Here is a 13,542-nt window from a genome sequence, read left to right on the forward strand (position 1 = left end):
CTCTTTGCTCTGCTGAATTACAGCACTATACCTCATAGCTTGTGAAGGAGAAGGGGGGTGTCTCATCTTTCGAAATAGTTGTAAGAAAGTGAGAGATTTGTAGAAATTATACATTTCCGATGGTGGCATTTTGAGCTGGTCAGAACAATATTTGAGGGTGAAGGGACCCTTGGGGGGTGAAGAAGTGTCCTATACGATAAATTCCTTTATCCAGCCACCATTGAAAAGCCTTGATGTCCATACCGGGATTGGAAGGCCAGGTTATGGAATAAGTGCGAAAGTGGTCTCATACGGGAAGTAAGAGAGGAGGACTGTCGCAGACTATCCCACAAAGCGAAGGAAGAGGACAAGACTGGTGACAGTATGGGAGGTCTGAGTCTGGGTGGACTGCAGAGGAGGAAATCCAGAGTGTAAGATGGGACTGCCTGTCTCTCAAGTTGTATCCAGTCTGGTTTTTCAAATCTAGAGTAAACCACAGAGAGCTGAGCTAATCGCGCCGCTCGGGAGTAGAGCCAGAGGTTAGGGACTCCCAAACCCCCCTTCCGTCTATGGGTATATAAAACCTTGTGGGAGAGTCTACGACCCAGGCCCCCCCAAATAAAGTTGATTACTGAATTTTGAAACTTGCGCAATGGTTCCCTGAGGAGAGGAATTGGACTTCTAGAGCAATTTAACATGTATAACAAGTAAATAATGTAGCAACTATATTTGCCAAAACCTAATATGCAGTTTCTCAAGGATGAAGGCCCAAAGCTATGTTGGTCTACCGCTATGCAAGTATGCAGTACTGATATGTAAGTATGAATATACGCAATATCCAAGTATGCAGTTAATCAGGTATATAAGTATGTATTTCTGCAGTTCATGCACTTATGCACTTTATATAGGTATGCAGTTTAATGCGAGTAAGCATATAAGTATAAACACTGAACAAAATTATAAATGTGGCACTTTTTGTTTTTGCCCCCATTTTTCATGAGCTGAACTCAAAGATCTAAGACTTCTTCTATGTACACAAAAGGCCTATTTCTCTCAAATATTGTTCATGAATCTGTCTAAATCTGTGTTAGTGAGCACTTCTCCTTTGCTGAGAAACCCTATCCACCTCACAGGTGTGGCATATCAAGATGCTGATTACACAGCATGATTATTGCACTGGTGTGCCTTAGGCTGCCCACAATAAAGGCCACTCTAAAATGTGCAGTTTTATCACACAGCACAATGCCACAGATGACTCAAGTTTTGAGAGAGCGTGCAATTGGCATGCTGACTGCAGGAACATCCACCAGAGCTGTTGTCCGTGAATTGAATGTTAATTTCTCTACCATAAGCCGTCTCCAAAGGCGTTTCAGAGAATTTGGCAGTACATCCAACATGCCTCACAACCGCAGAACACGTGTAACCACACCAGCTCAGGACCTCCACATCCAGCATCTTCAACTCCAAGATCGTCTGAGACCAGCCACCCGGACAGCTGCTGCAACAATCGGTTTGCATAACCAAAGAATTTCTGCACAAACTGTCAGAAACTGTCTCAGGGAAGCTCATCTGCACGTTCGTCGTCCTCATTGGGATCTCGACCTGACTGTAGTTCGTCATCGTAACCGACTTGAATGGGCAAATGCTCACATTCAATGGTGTCTGGCACTTTGGAGAGGTGTTCTCTTCACAGATGAATCCCGGTTTTCACTATACAGGGAAGATGGCAGAGAGTGTGTATGGCATTGTTTGGGTAAGAGGTTTGCTGATGTCAATGTTGTGGATCGAGTGGCCCATGGTGGTGGTGGGGTTATGTTAGGGGTAGGCCTACGTTCTGGACAACGAACACAGGTGCATTTTATTGATGCCATTTTGAATGCACAGAGATACCATGACAAGATCCTGAGGCCCACTGCTGTGCCATTCATCCACAACCATCACCTCATGTTGCAGGATGATAATGCACGGCCCCATGTTGCAAGGATCTGTACACAATTCCTGGAAGCTGAAAACACCCCAGTTCTTGCATGGCCAGCATACTCACCGGACATGTCACCCATTGAGCATGTTTGGGATGCTCTGGTTCAGCATATACGACAGCATGTTCCAGTTCCTGCCAATATTCAGCAACTTCGTACAGCCATTGAAGAGGAGTGGACCAACATTCCACAGGCAACAATCAACAACCTGATCAACTCTATGCAAAAGAGATGTGTTGCACTGCGTGAAGTAAATGATGGTCACACCAAATACTGACTGGTTTACGGAAACCCCCCGACCCCCCCAATACAGTAAAACTGCACATTTTAGAGTGGCCTTTTATTGTGGCCGGCCTAAAGCACACCTGTGCAGTAATCATGCTGTCTAATCAGCATCTTGCAATGCCAAAGCTTTGAGGTGGATGGATTATCTCGGCAAAGGAGAAGTGTTCACTAACACAGATTTAGACAGATTTGTGAAAAATATTTGTTGAGAGAAATAAGCCTTTTGTGTACAAAAAAAAAAGTCTTAGATCTTTGAGTTCAGCTCATGAAAAATGGGGGCAAATTTTGTTTATTATTTATTTGTTAATTTTTTTATAATTTTGTTCAGTGTAGTACAATGCAAATATGCATGTAAATATGCCGTTCTATACAAATACGCATGCAAGTATGCAGTTCAATGCAAGCATGTATGCAGTTCAATGCAAAAAAGCATATATGTATGCAGTTCAATGCAAAAAAGCACGTTTGTATGGAGCTCAATGCAAATAAGCAGGTTTGTATAGAATTCAATGCAAATAAACATGCATGTATGCAGTCCAAATGCAAATACGCATGCATGTATGCAGTTTAAATGCAAAGAAGCATGCATGTATGCAGTTCAAATGCAAATGTGTATGGATGGATGCAGTTCAATGCAAATGTGTATGTATGCGGTTCAATGCAAGCAAGCATATAGTTTTGCAGTTCAAAGCAAGCATATAAGTTTGCAATTCAATGCAAACAAGCATATAAGGTTTGCATATCATTGCAAGCAAGCATAATGCAAGTGTATTCAGTTCAAATGCAAATATGCAGGTAGGTATGCAGTTCAAATGCAAACATGCAGGTAGCATGCCATAATGACATCATATGCTGCTCCTGCCCAACTGCGCTTGGGCCCATACTAGTTTTGCCTGACTAGCCAAGCACACATGCATCCAACGCATCCTGGTGGCTCCTTCCACTCAACTTTACATTACAGTATAATGCTCAGAGACAGCACTCTGAACAGTCAGCTTCCTTAGCAATGATCTTTGGTGGCTTACCCTACTTATTGAGGGTATCAATGACTGTCTTCTGGACAACTGTCAAGTCAGCAGTCTTCCCCATGATTGTGTAACCTACTGAACCAGACCAAGATACCATTTAAAGGCTCAGGAAACCCTTACATGTGTTTTGAGTTAATTAGCTGATTAGAGAGTGTGACATCATGAGTCTACGATATTGAACCTTTTCACAATATTCAAATTTTCTGGGATACTGAATTTTGGGTTTTCACTAGCTGTAACCATAATCATGAAAATTAACAGAAATAAATGCTTTAAATATATCACTCTGTGTATAATGAATCTTTATAACATGAGTTTCACTTTTTGAATTTAATTACGGAAATAAATTAAGGCGTTTGTTAACCCAACATTTCATATGCCTGATATGTGCCTGCAGTACCATATACAGTATCTCACAAAAGTGAGTACATCCCTCACATTTTTGCGAATATTTTATTATACCTTTTCATGTGACAACACTGAAGAAATAACACTTTGCTACAATGTAAAGTAGTGAGTGTACAGCTTATATAATTGTGTAAATTTGCTGTCCCCTCAAAATAACTCAGCACACAGCCATTAATGTCTAAACCGTTGGCAACAAAAGTGAGTACACCCCTAAGTAAAAATGTCTGAATTGAGCCCAAATTGTCAATATTTTGTGTGGCCACCAATATTTTACAGCACTGCCTTAACCCTCTTGGGCATGAAGTTCACCAGGTTGCCACTGGAGTCCTCTTTCACTCCTCCATGACAACATCATGGAGCTAATGAATGTTAGAGACCTTGCGCTCCTCCACATTCGGTTTGAGGATTCCCCACAGATGCTCAATAGGGTTTAGGTCTGGAGACACGCTTGGCCAGTCCATCACCTTTATCCTCTACTTCTTTAGCAAGGCAGTGGACATCTTGGAGGTGTGTTTGGGGTCATTACCATGTTGGAATAGCAAACTCCAAAGAGAGGGGATCATGCTCTGCTTCAGTATGTCACAGTACATGTTGGCATTCGTGGTTCCCTCAATGAATTGTAGCTCCCCGGTGCCGGCAGACTCATGCAGCCCCAGACCATGACACTCCCACCAACATGCTTGACTGTAGGCAAGTCACACTTGTCTTTGTACTCCTCACCTGGTTGCCGCCACACACGCTTGACACTATCTCAACCAAATAAGTTTATCTTGGTCTCATTAGACCACAGGACATGGTTCCTGAAATCCATGTCCTTAGTCTGCTTGTCTTCAGTAAACTGTTTGTGGGCTTTCTTGTGCATTATCTTTAGAAGAGGCTTCCTTCTGGGACGACAGCCATGCAGTCCAATTTGATGCAGCGTGCGGCGTATGGTCTGAGAACTGACAGGCTGACCCCCCACTCCTTCAACCTCTGTAGCCATGCTGGTAGTACTTATACATGTATTTTCCCAAAGACAACCTCTGGATATGATGCTGAGAACCTGCACTCAACTTCTTTGATTTAACATGGTGAGGCCTGTTCTGAGTGGAACCTGTCCTGTTAAACCGCTGTATGGTCTTGGCCACTGTGCTGCAGCTCAGTTTCAGGGTCTTGGCAATCATCTCATAGTCTAGGCCATCTTTTTTTAAATCCTCAGAGAGTTCTTTGCCATGAGATGCCATGTTGAACTTCCAGTGGCCAGTATGAGAGAGAGCGATAACACCAAATTTAAACACACCTGCTCCCCATTCACACCTGAGACCTCGTAACACTAATGAGTCACATGACACCAGGGAGGGAAAATGGCTAATTGGGCCCAATTTGGACATTTTTACTTAGGGGTGTACTCACTTTTATTGCCAGCGGTTTAGACAATAATGGCTGTGTGTTGAGTTATTTTGAGGGGACAGAAAATGTACACTGTTATACAAGATGTACACTCACTGCTTTACATTGTAGCAAAGTGTCATTTCTTCAGTGTTGTCACATGAAAAGATATAATAAAATATTTACAAAAATGTGAGGGGTGTACTCACTTTTGTGAGATACTGTACTTGTATAAGAAAGTATCCTATTCTCTTTGTATTGCTTCCTTTATGTAAAACCCCTGGTGTTTCTGCTAGTCCCCTTGCTTTCCTACTAAAAAGGGACCACACCAAGCAGGGGAACACAATGTGGTCAGTTCTCTAGCTATTCTGGGAAGTCAGTGTACACTCCTTCAATGATTAGACTTGTCCTGACACGCGCTTGCTGCACAGCCATTCACTTGGAAGTTTAGTGTGCTGTTGCTTTTCCTCCTCCCAGGTCGTATGCAGCGAATGAGGGAATGTGATTACTTATAAAAAAGGGGAAAAAATGTATTTATGTTTTTTATATCTATACAAAAATGTTTTTTCTTTCATTTCTATTTTAAACTGAATGGGTTGTTTTACAAGGTGATCGTTTACAATCACTTTTTGATATTCTAATTTTTTGAGATGCACCTAAATGCTCCAACAACACATCAGTGACCAGCACCGTACAGACACTGGCCAAAAATGAAGGTACTTCCTGTATATAGGAGGGGTTATATAGGGAAGGACTTCCTGTTTAATTGATCTGCCAATGTCCATTCACCTATAGGTGGCAGATAACCTACATTGTAATGATTATATTCTGCTCTGTGCTCCGTGATGTACGATAAGTACATCATGGGGCACAGAGCAGAATATAATCATATTTTTTTTTCTTAATTTTGCAATCATACTGCTTTTCTTCATTGACACAGTATACGTGGAGCTTCGTAAAAGCAATCAGATTAGAAAGGTGACCGGTATAGTTTAATCTTGCATAGTTATTCTGGTTGGAAAAAGACAAGTTGATCCAGTTCAAAAGAGAAAAAACAAAGCAAAGAATGCACACAAATCCCAGCTTTTGTTAGCCTATTTACCGTTGCAGGAATGCACAATTTGTATCGCCTGATGCCCAGAACATGCAGTTCCGGGCAGACAGTTTTTTTCTTAATTTAGCCCTGTTGCGTGTAAGCAGCAGGGCTCACTTGTCAGGTGGAAGCATGCACGCCAATACTCCCCCTTCAGGTATCCCAGCCTCCGCTTGCCCATCAGTGGGCCTTGGGCTGGCATAGCAGGCACTGTAGGGTAGAGGGGAAGGGAGGCGAGTGGTCACACTTCTGCTCTCCTCCCCATCTTGTTCCTGACCCGTATAATGTCACTTTCCCCGTTGACAGTTTCCCCAGCATGGCCAGGAAAGAATGTAATGTAGTGCAATTGGCACTGCAATACATTCAGTGGAGCACAGGGAAGACATGCAGGGGAGGTTTTGTCCCTTAAATTTGTCAAACCCTGCACTTTCCAATACTCACAGTTGATCCAGAGGAAGCCAAAAAACCCCAATAAAGCATGATCCAATTTGCTCCAGCGGGGGTAAAAAATTCCATCCTGATCCCCCCAGAGGCAATCGGATATTCCCTGGATCAACGTTACCTATAAATATTAGTATCCAGTTATATTAAGTGTATTTAGGAAAGAATCCATACCTTTCTTAAAACAATCTACTGAACTGGCCAGAAAAATCTCTTGAGGGAGTGTATTGCACATTTTCACAGCTCTTATTTTAAAGAAGACTTTCTGTATTTGGAGACTATTTCTCTTTTTCTCCAAACGTATAGAGTGCCCCCTTGTCCTGGGTGATGACCTTAAAGTGTATATTTCTACACCAAGATCACTATATGGATCACTTATAAATTTATACATGTTGATCATATCCCCCTTTAATCTCCTCTTCTCAAGAGAGAACAAATTCAGTTCAGCTAATCTATCCTTATAGCTGAGCTCCTCCATGCCTCTTATCAGTTTGGTTGCCCTTCTCTGCCTCTGTTGTCAACAAAATTCCCCCACTTTTTTGAAACCGGAAAATATTCACTTTAGCAAATTGGTAATTGGGATTATTAAAGTATTCTGCATCTGAATTTGAAATAGCTCTTACCTGGCTTTAAAACACAGTCAGTTTTAAGAGAAATGTTGCCAATGTCTCGAATATCTACCCTCCCCACAGAAAAACTGTAAAAATCAACAAAAGTTATCAGAATTGACTACTTATTATTATATCTGTCAACAATAAAGAAAGAAAAAACTTACTTACAATTTGCCATCTTTAAATGAGCGTACAAAAATAAAATCTTTTTTAACAGCTATGTCATCGCAACACTCTGGTGATACCACCTGTTAAATAAGAACACAGATGAGAATGTGATTTGGTATTATACCCTTTACAGCTTACAACGTAAAATTATTTTATACAATAGGGGAAATGTTGAGACAGAACTAGGATATAGAGATAAATAAATTTAAACAAAATACAATCACCAACTTTCTTTAGAGTGTATAATTTACCAATAGTGGAAAATTATATGAAATAAATCATTCTTTAAAGGGTAACTCCACTTTTGTGTTGGAAAAATAGAAAATAAAGAAAAAATATGGCGTATACAATTGCAACACAAATCATGTTGTGATGATTCAATCTGCAACTGTTGTAATTTTCTGAATTTGCAATGCAATATGGCTCTCTGGAGCTGTTCTGTACACAGAATGTGTACTGACCACACCCCAGAAACATAATCTCCTGCTTGTGTGATTGGCTCACTCATTTTCACAGAAGTCTGCTTAAGATACAAGTCCCCTGCAATAAATGCATTTTCGGTGAGCTACTCCCAATAGGAGCACATCTAAAGGGATGCAGGCCAAGCAGATTTCCTTTATTAGAGCCCTGCAGCTGCCACAGCTGATAGATAATTATGAAACCACTCCCAATTGACCCACTCAGCACAGAGACACAGAGGAACAAACAACGATTTCTTCAGAATAACAACAGGTAGGAAACTGCAAAAAAGTTAGTTAAAATCCTTGTAATGTACATAGATCACCCAGAGGGTAATGTTTTTTTCTCAACAAAAGTGGAGTTACCCTTTAAGATAACACTAATACCACAAACAGATAACACATCATCAATGCTAAAAAAGGAGATATACATGTTCACTTTGCAAAATGAAAACTCACTTAGGTTAAAGAATTATTTCAATCACACGATCACTTGTGATAAAAAAATGGGATTTTTTACTCAACGTAAAATCCATTTCTCTGAGTTCATCGACGGACACAGCGCTCCATAAATCATAACTACAGGGTTATATAAACCTTCTGCAGGAGTAGTACTAGGCAGAACAAAAAACTTGGCTATGCCCATGGGCCGTCCTCAGCTGGTATATAACCCCCTCTCTGCTATGGGTAGTCAGTTTAGTAGTAAGCAGTATTATAAGTATCAAAAACTCCTTAGAGGGGTGGGTGCTGTGTCCGTTGATGAACTGGGATTTTAGACTTACCGTAAAATCCATTTCTCTAATGTTCATTGACAGACACAGCTCCTGTCATTCTTGACTATTGGGTTATACTGCCCCCTACATGAGTAGGACACTAGGCATAAAAAACTTCTGGCTACACCCATGGGCAGTTCCAGGGGGTATACTCCCTCTCCCTGCTATAGTCACTCAGTTTTGTTACAAGCAGTGTCAGGAGAATTATAACTCCACAGAGGGGTGGGTGCTGTGTCTGTCAATGAACATCAGAGAAATGGATTTTATCGTAAGTCAAAAATCCCATTTTCTCTTTCGTTCATTGACGGACAAAGCTCCTGTCATTCTTGACTATTGGGACGTCCCAAAGCAGTGTTAAACATGAGGGGTGGGAAACAGCAAAAAAATTCCCAAGGCTAAACATTAGCCAACCAGGCAAGAGGGGCTCCACCAAAACAACTAACTGGAGCTTACCTGAAAAAACAATACACCCTCAAAGAGGATCAGGTCCTCCTAAAGAGCAGCCGACAAAACCTTGCAGCCAAAGGAAGCATCCGCAGATGCCAACACATCCACTTTATAAAACTTTGTAAAAGTGTGCACTGACGACCAGGTGGCCGCCTAGTGCCCTAGGAGAGTGCACCTTGACAGGGAAAGGAGGAACCTGACCCCTGATGGAATAGGCCTGAACCACCCTCTGTCTGATCCATCTGGAAATGATCACAGAGGAAGCAGACAACCCTTGCAAGGTCCACCCGTGAGCACAAATAGAAAGTCTGACTTCCTGAAAGACTTTGTAGCTGCCAAGCACACCCTAATTTCCCAGACCACATTCAAGGCATGCAAGGTAATTTACTTTGGATGTTTAGGCTTGGGACGCAGGGAAGGCAACACAATGTCTTCATTCAAATGAAAGTCAGAGACCACCTTAAAAGGAATGATGGACAGGGGCGAAGCACCACCTTATCTTTGTGAATCCCTAGATAGGGTGAACGACAGGATAACGTCGCCAATTCCGAATATTCTGAATATTTTCAAAGGGAGGCTTCTGTAGAGTTGAAAGCACCAAATTAAGATTCCCAAGGTGGCAACGGAGCCCACACTGGAGGAACCACCAGTGTGGGCCAAACACAAACACCAGTGAGTGTGTGGCCAAAGGAAAGGAGGAACCTGACCTTTAATAGAATAGGCCTGAGTCACCGTCCTTCTGATCCATCTAGAGATGGTAGCCGAAGAAGTGGCTAGCCCTTTTCTTGGTCCTTGTGTAACCACAAAAAGTGAGTCTGACCTCCGAAAGGACTCCGTGGCTTCCAGATACACCCGAATTGCTCGGACCACATCCAAAGTACGCAAAGCTAATTTCTTGGGATGAGTTGGCTTGGGACACAAGGAAGGGACACAATTCAAACTGAAGTCAGAGTAAACTTTGGGCAGGAATGACAGACATGGAGAAGGAACTACTTTATCCCTATGGACCACTAAATAGGGAGTACGACAGGATAGTGCCACCAACTCCGATGCCCTGCAGGCCGTGGTAATAGCCACCAAGAATGTCACCTTTTGGGACAACGTAGGCAAGGGACTCTCCCAAATATTCTCAAATGGAGGTTTCTGGAGAACCGAGAGCTCCAAGTTTAAATTCCACGGCGGCAAAAGAGACCATAATGGTGGAGCCACATGTCGAACCCCCTGAATGAAGGTATGAACTAAAGAGTGCGTGGCTGGGGGTTGCTGAAAGAAGATTGCCAATGCAGACACCTGGCCCTTGATGGTACTCAAGGCCAACTTCTGCTCAACACCCCATTGAAGAAAGGCTAAGATCTGAGCCACAGAAAAGGATCGGGGATGAGCGCCAATCGACTCACACTAAGAAATGTACAGTTTCCACGTATGATGGTATATCTTGCTAGAGGTCAACTGACTCGCCTTAACCATAGTAGGGATTACTGATCCAGACAAACCTCTATCCTTCAGTACCTGGCTTTCAATAGCAAAGCCACTAAAACCAGCGACTGTAAAGCAGGATGTTAGATCACCCCTTGGGACAACTGGCCTTCTCAGAGGTAGCCCCCAAGGGACAATTACAGGCACCAGAATTATTGGAAGACCCTCCCCTCGATTTCTTGCAGGAACCACAGCCTGAGCCAAGGATGATGCTGACTATACATTGCCCCTAGGACATCTGCGGTATCTGCCAGAGAAACTCGTGACCTTGCCACGAACCTCGGTATCCTCCTGTGGAGCTGAACCTGCTGAAGAAGCTGCATACAAGACTGTGCAAACAGAACTGTCTTGAAGGTAGCTACCACCAGACCCAGAACCTGTAAGCAAGTCAGGAGAGAAAACCGTCTGTGTGACTGCAGTCGCGAATCACGGTCTGTGGTTCCCGAAGCTTGACTAGAGGAAAAACCACACTGGTCAGAATTAAAACCAGACCTAGGTAATTAAATTCCTGGATGGGGATAGTAGGGACCTTAGGTAGTTTGAATGTCACCTGAACCTTTGCAGGAATTATATCCGCCCAAGGAGACTCCAGACCTAGAACACAGAAACAGACAAAATCTGCCCCCCTATTTTGGTACCTCAAAAAGGATCATTTCGTGGACACCTTGACACTCACGAAGGAGGTCCATGGAGCCGGAAACTAGAAGATGTCCCCCCACCCCAGATATGGGTGAGGGCAGACCTTAATGCTGAAAGGGTCTTCTTCTGTGGGTCCCGAGAAGACAGCTCTAGGCAGACCAAGGTTGCTTGGAACCTCCCGGGAAGACTTGAAAGATCTGTTTCCCTTATCTGCAGCCCAAGAAGCAAAAAATTATTTTATATGAGCTAAGAAGGAGGGCCAACAATGCAACAAGGCTCATTCCCTTTCCTAGACTGTGGCAGGAAGGTACTCCCCCCCATGAGACCCTTAATGATGTCATCAAGAGTAGCCCCAAACATGTGATCGCCATGAAAGGGCAGATTGATGAGAGCTTTCCTGGAGGCTTGGTCTGCAGACCAATTCTTAGGCCAGAGGGAACCTGCTCATTAACCAAACCCTGACGCAAAAGCTTTGCCCACTCAGTTAGGGTCTGAGACACCAGAGCTGAGGCCAAGACCGGTCGTAATGCCGAACCAGCCAGAGTAAATATGCTGCATGCCACAGCCTCCGCTTTCCTGTCAGCCGTGTCTTTAAAGGACAGGGATTCCTCTACTGGGATCATGGTTCTTTATTCAACCTAGAAACCGGAGAGTCCACCACTGGTGAGCCAGTCCACTTTTTTAAAAGGGATTCCTCAAAAGGGTAATGCACTGAAAAACGTTGGGGGACCACAAAGGGCAACTTTAGTTGTTCCCATTCCTTATAGGTAAAGCTACCAAAATAAGGCACATAAAGAAACACCTTTGGAGTGTGAGGTGACTTATGCGTACCGAAAGACACAGCCGCCGCATCCTCCATTTGTAAAGTCTCACACACTGCAGTAATAAGTGCGTTTACCAGCGCTTTTTTATTCGTTGCTGTGACCATAGAGCAATCATCCTCTCTATCAGATGGATCTGGGGGTGTGATATTAAGCCCCCCTGGATGGGCTGTGTCCACAGCAGCATTAGGCTCGTAATCAGATGAGACAGACTGAGCAGAAGAAGGTGTGGGATGCTTCCTCCTGGGCCTTTGCCCACATGCCAATTCCACCCGGGATACCAAGTGCTGTAGGACTGCCGTCAGCGCAACAATTGGGAGCTGAGGTTCAGAGGGACCTGCCACCTCCATGAGGGGGTCAGTGGGGGAGATGTGACCCTAAGGCTCCATCAGGATAAGGGAGAGCCTGCAGCACAAAACTTTTTTGGCACCCATATGGATCCCCCAAACCCAGGGCACCTATAGGCAGAAAGAGATATTAGGGACCCCTAAGGACTCACCACTACCAATTCAGACTCAGCAACTGCCATCAGTGTCCATCCAGTTCATATATCCTGGGAAGAGAGGAAAAGGAGGAGCCCCGTCATCACCACACGGCTTTGGCCGTCTACAGCATCATGCCGGACTAAGGAAAAAAGGTTGCTGTGACGTCACAGACTACACAAACATGGCCGCAGGCTGGAGACCAAGCCAAAACGGCCCGCTGTGACATCACAGAATTCCAAAATATGGCCGTTGAGGCCGTTGACCGCCCCAAATGCTCGGTACAGACTGTCAGGATCCTCCCTGCAACCTCTGCACTGCTGCAATGGGACCCCCCAAGGCACTGTACTCCACACTGCCAGGGCCAGACATACACCACCCCATGGACTTTACAGAGGGGGGATGGAGGGGAGAAACCCAGGGGCATCCTCTGCACTGGGACCCCCTCCAGGTACAGGGGGGGGAGGGGGGTAAACCCAACTCAACTGAACAAATTAAAGGATGGGAGGAGGGAACCCGCAGGCAGGCCCGACCATCCCTGGAGGGTACATGTGTCCACCCCAAACCACACAAAGGGGTAAAGGGGGGACTGTACTTACAGATCCATGGTGCGAGACGGATAACTCGCAGGCCAGCTTCTGCCCGTGAGGCTATGTCGTGGCCATACTAGCACGTAGCTGCGGTCTGCATGCACTCACTGGCTGGACTGGGGGATCATTGGATCTAGATTATCCAGCCCGTTGCCCAGCCTGGCAGTTGGTTGTAGATCTCCCAGGAAAAAAGGCAAAAAGATGCATGGAAGGAGAAAAAATTGCTAGGACCAAGAGATCCCAGCAGGGAGCCTAGGTCTTTTCCTGACCAGACAGAATAAAACTGAATACCTATAGCAGAGAGGGGGTTATATACCAGCTGAGGACGGCTCATGGACGTAGCCAAGTTTTTTGTTCTTCCTAGTACTACTCCTGCAGAAGGTGATACAACCCTATAGTTATGATTTATGGAGCACGGTGTCCATCTATGAACAAAAGAGAAATCCTGGGGCCCGGACGAGGGGGAAATTGATGCTGCGGGGAGGAGGGGCAATTA

The 13,542-nt window shown here is 44.2% G+C and overlaps 1 protein-coding gene across 1 annotated transcript in view; it reads right to left on the reverse strand.

Moving 5' to 3' along the window:
- The window catches only part of ARID4B (AT-rich interaction domain 4B), a gene marked incomplete at its 3' end in the record, with an annotated part of 1,242,797 nt that overhangs the window by 509,945 nt on the left and 719,310 nt on the right, over positions 1-13,542 (reverse strand). Inside the window, 2 exon segments of the mRNA XM_082250934.1 lie at positions 7,205-7,278; positions 7,361-7,440. Of these exon segments, the coding sequence (XP_082107060.1) occupies positions 7,205-7,278; positions 7,361-7,440 (154 nt within the window).

The sequence above is a fragment of the Pelophylax lessonae genome (assembly GCF_965119305.1).
Source record: "Pelophylax lessonae genome assembly, chromosome: 3".
In the NCBI taxonomy this organism is placed as follows: domain Eukaryota; kingdom Metazoa; phylum Chordata; class Amphibia; order Anura; family Ranidae; genus Pelophylax; species Pelophylax lessonae.